Source organism: Aptenodytes forsteri, unplaced genomic scaffold (assembly GCF_000699145.1).
Source record: "Aptenodytes forsteri isolate BGI_AS27 unplaced genomic scaffold, ASM69914v1 Scaffold256, whole genome shotgun sequence".
NCBI lineage: Eukaryota > Metazoa > Chordata > Aves > Sphenisciformes > Spheniscidae > Aptenodytes > Aptenodytes forsteri.
Window position 1 is genome coordinate 3,894,889 of NW_008795021.1, and position 384 is coordinate 3,895,272.

Below are 384 nucleotides of genomic sequence, written 5' to 3' on the forward strand. Positions count from 1 at the left end.
CGTGACTCCGGGGACGCGCCTCCGGCGGGCTCCCGTCCCCCTCCCCCTCCGGCCGCGCCTCTTTCGCGTCACAAACTAACGCGGCGGACAGTCCCTGCGTGGCGAGCCCCTGGCTACCAGTCCCTCACTGCTGCTTGCTGCGCCGATAGCGGGACGTGCCAGACCGAGACAAGAGCCGCCACCTGCTAACTAAAGCGAAAGCTGTCACCGTCACAGGCATATGACGTCACACTCCGCGACGCGCCCGGCAGTTGTTAGGTACGGTCCCCGTGGTGACGTAATGCCCGCCCCGTTAAAAGTCCCCGCCTCAGGGGGGCGGGTATGCCGTTGCTGACGGAAGCGAAGATGGCGGCGGCCGCCTCTGAGCTGCCGACGTGATGGCTC

At 67.2% G+C, this 384-nt stretch overlaps 1 protein-coding gene across 1 annotated transcript in view; it reads left to right on the forward strand.

Moving 5' to 3' along the window:
• Positions 1-321: 321 nt before the first annotated feature.
• LMBRD1 (LMBR1 domain containing 1) overlaps positions 322-384 on the forward strand; it is an 88,030-nt gene continuing 87,967 nt past the window's right edge. Inside the window, exon 1 of the mRNA XM_009275804.2 lies at positions 322-374. Coding sequence (XP_009274079.1) covers positions 322-374 — 53 coding nt within the window. The remainder of the gene's footprint in view (positions 375-384) is intronic.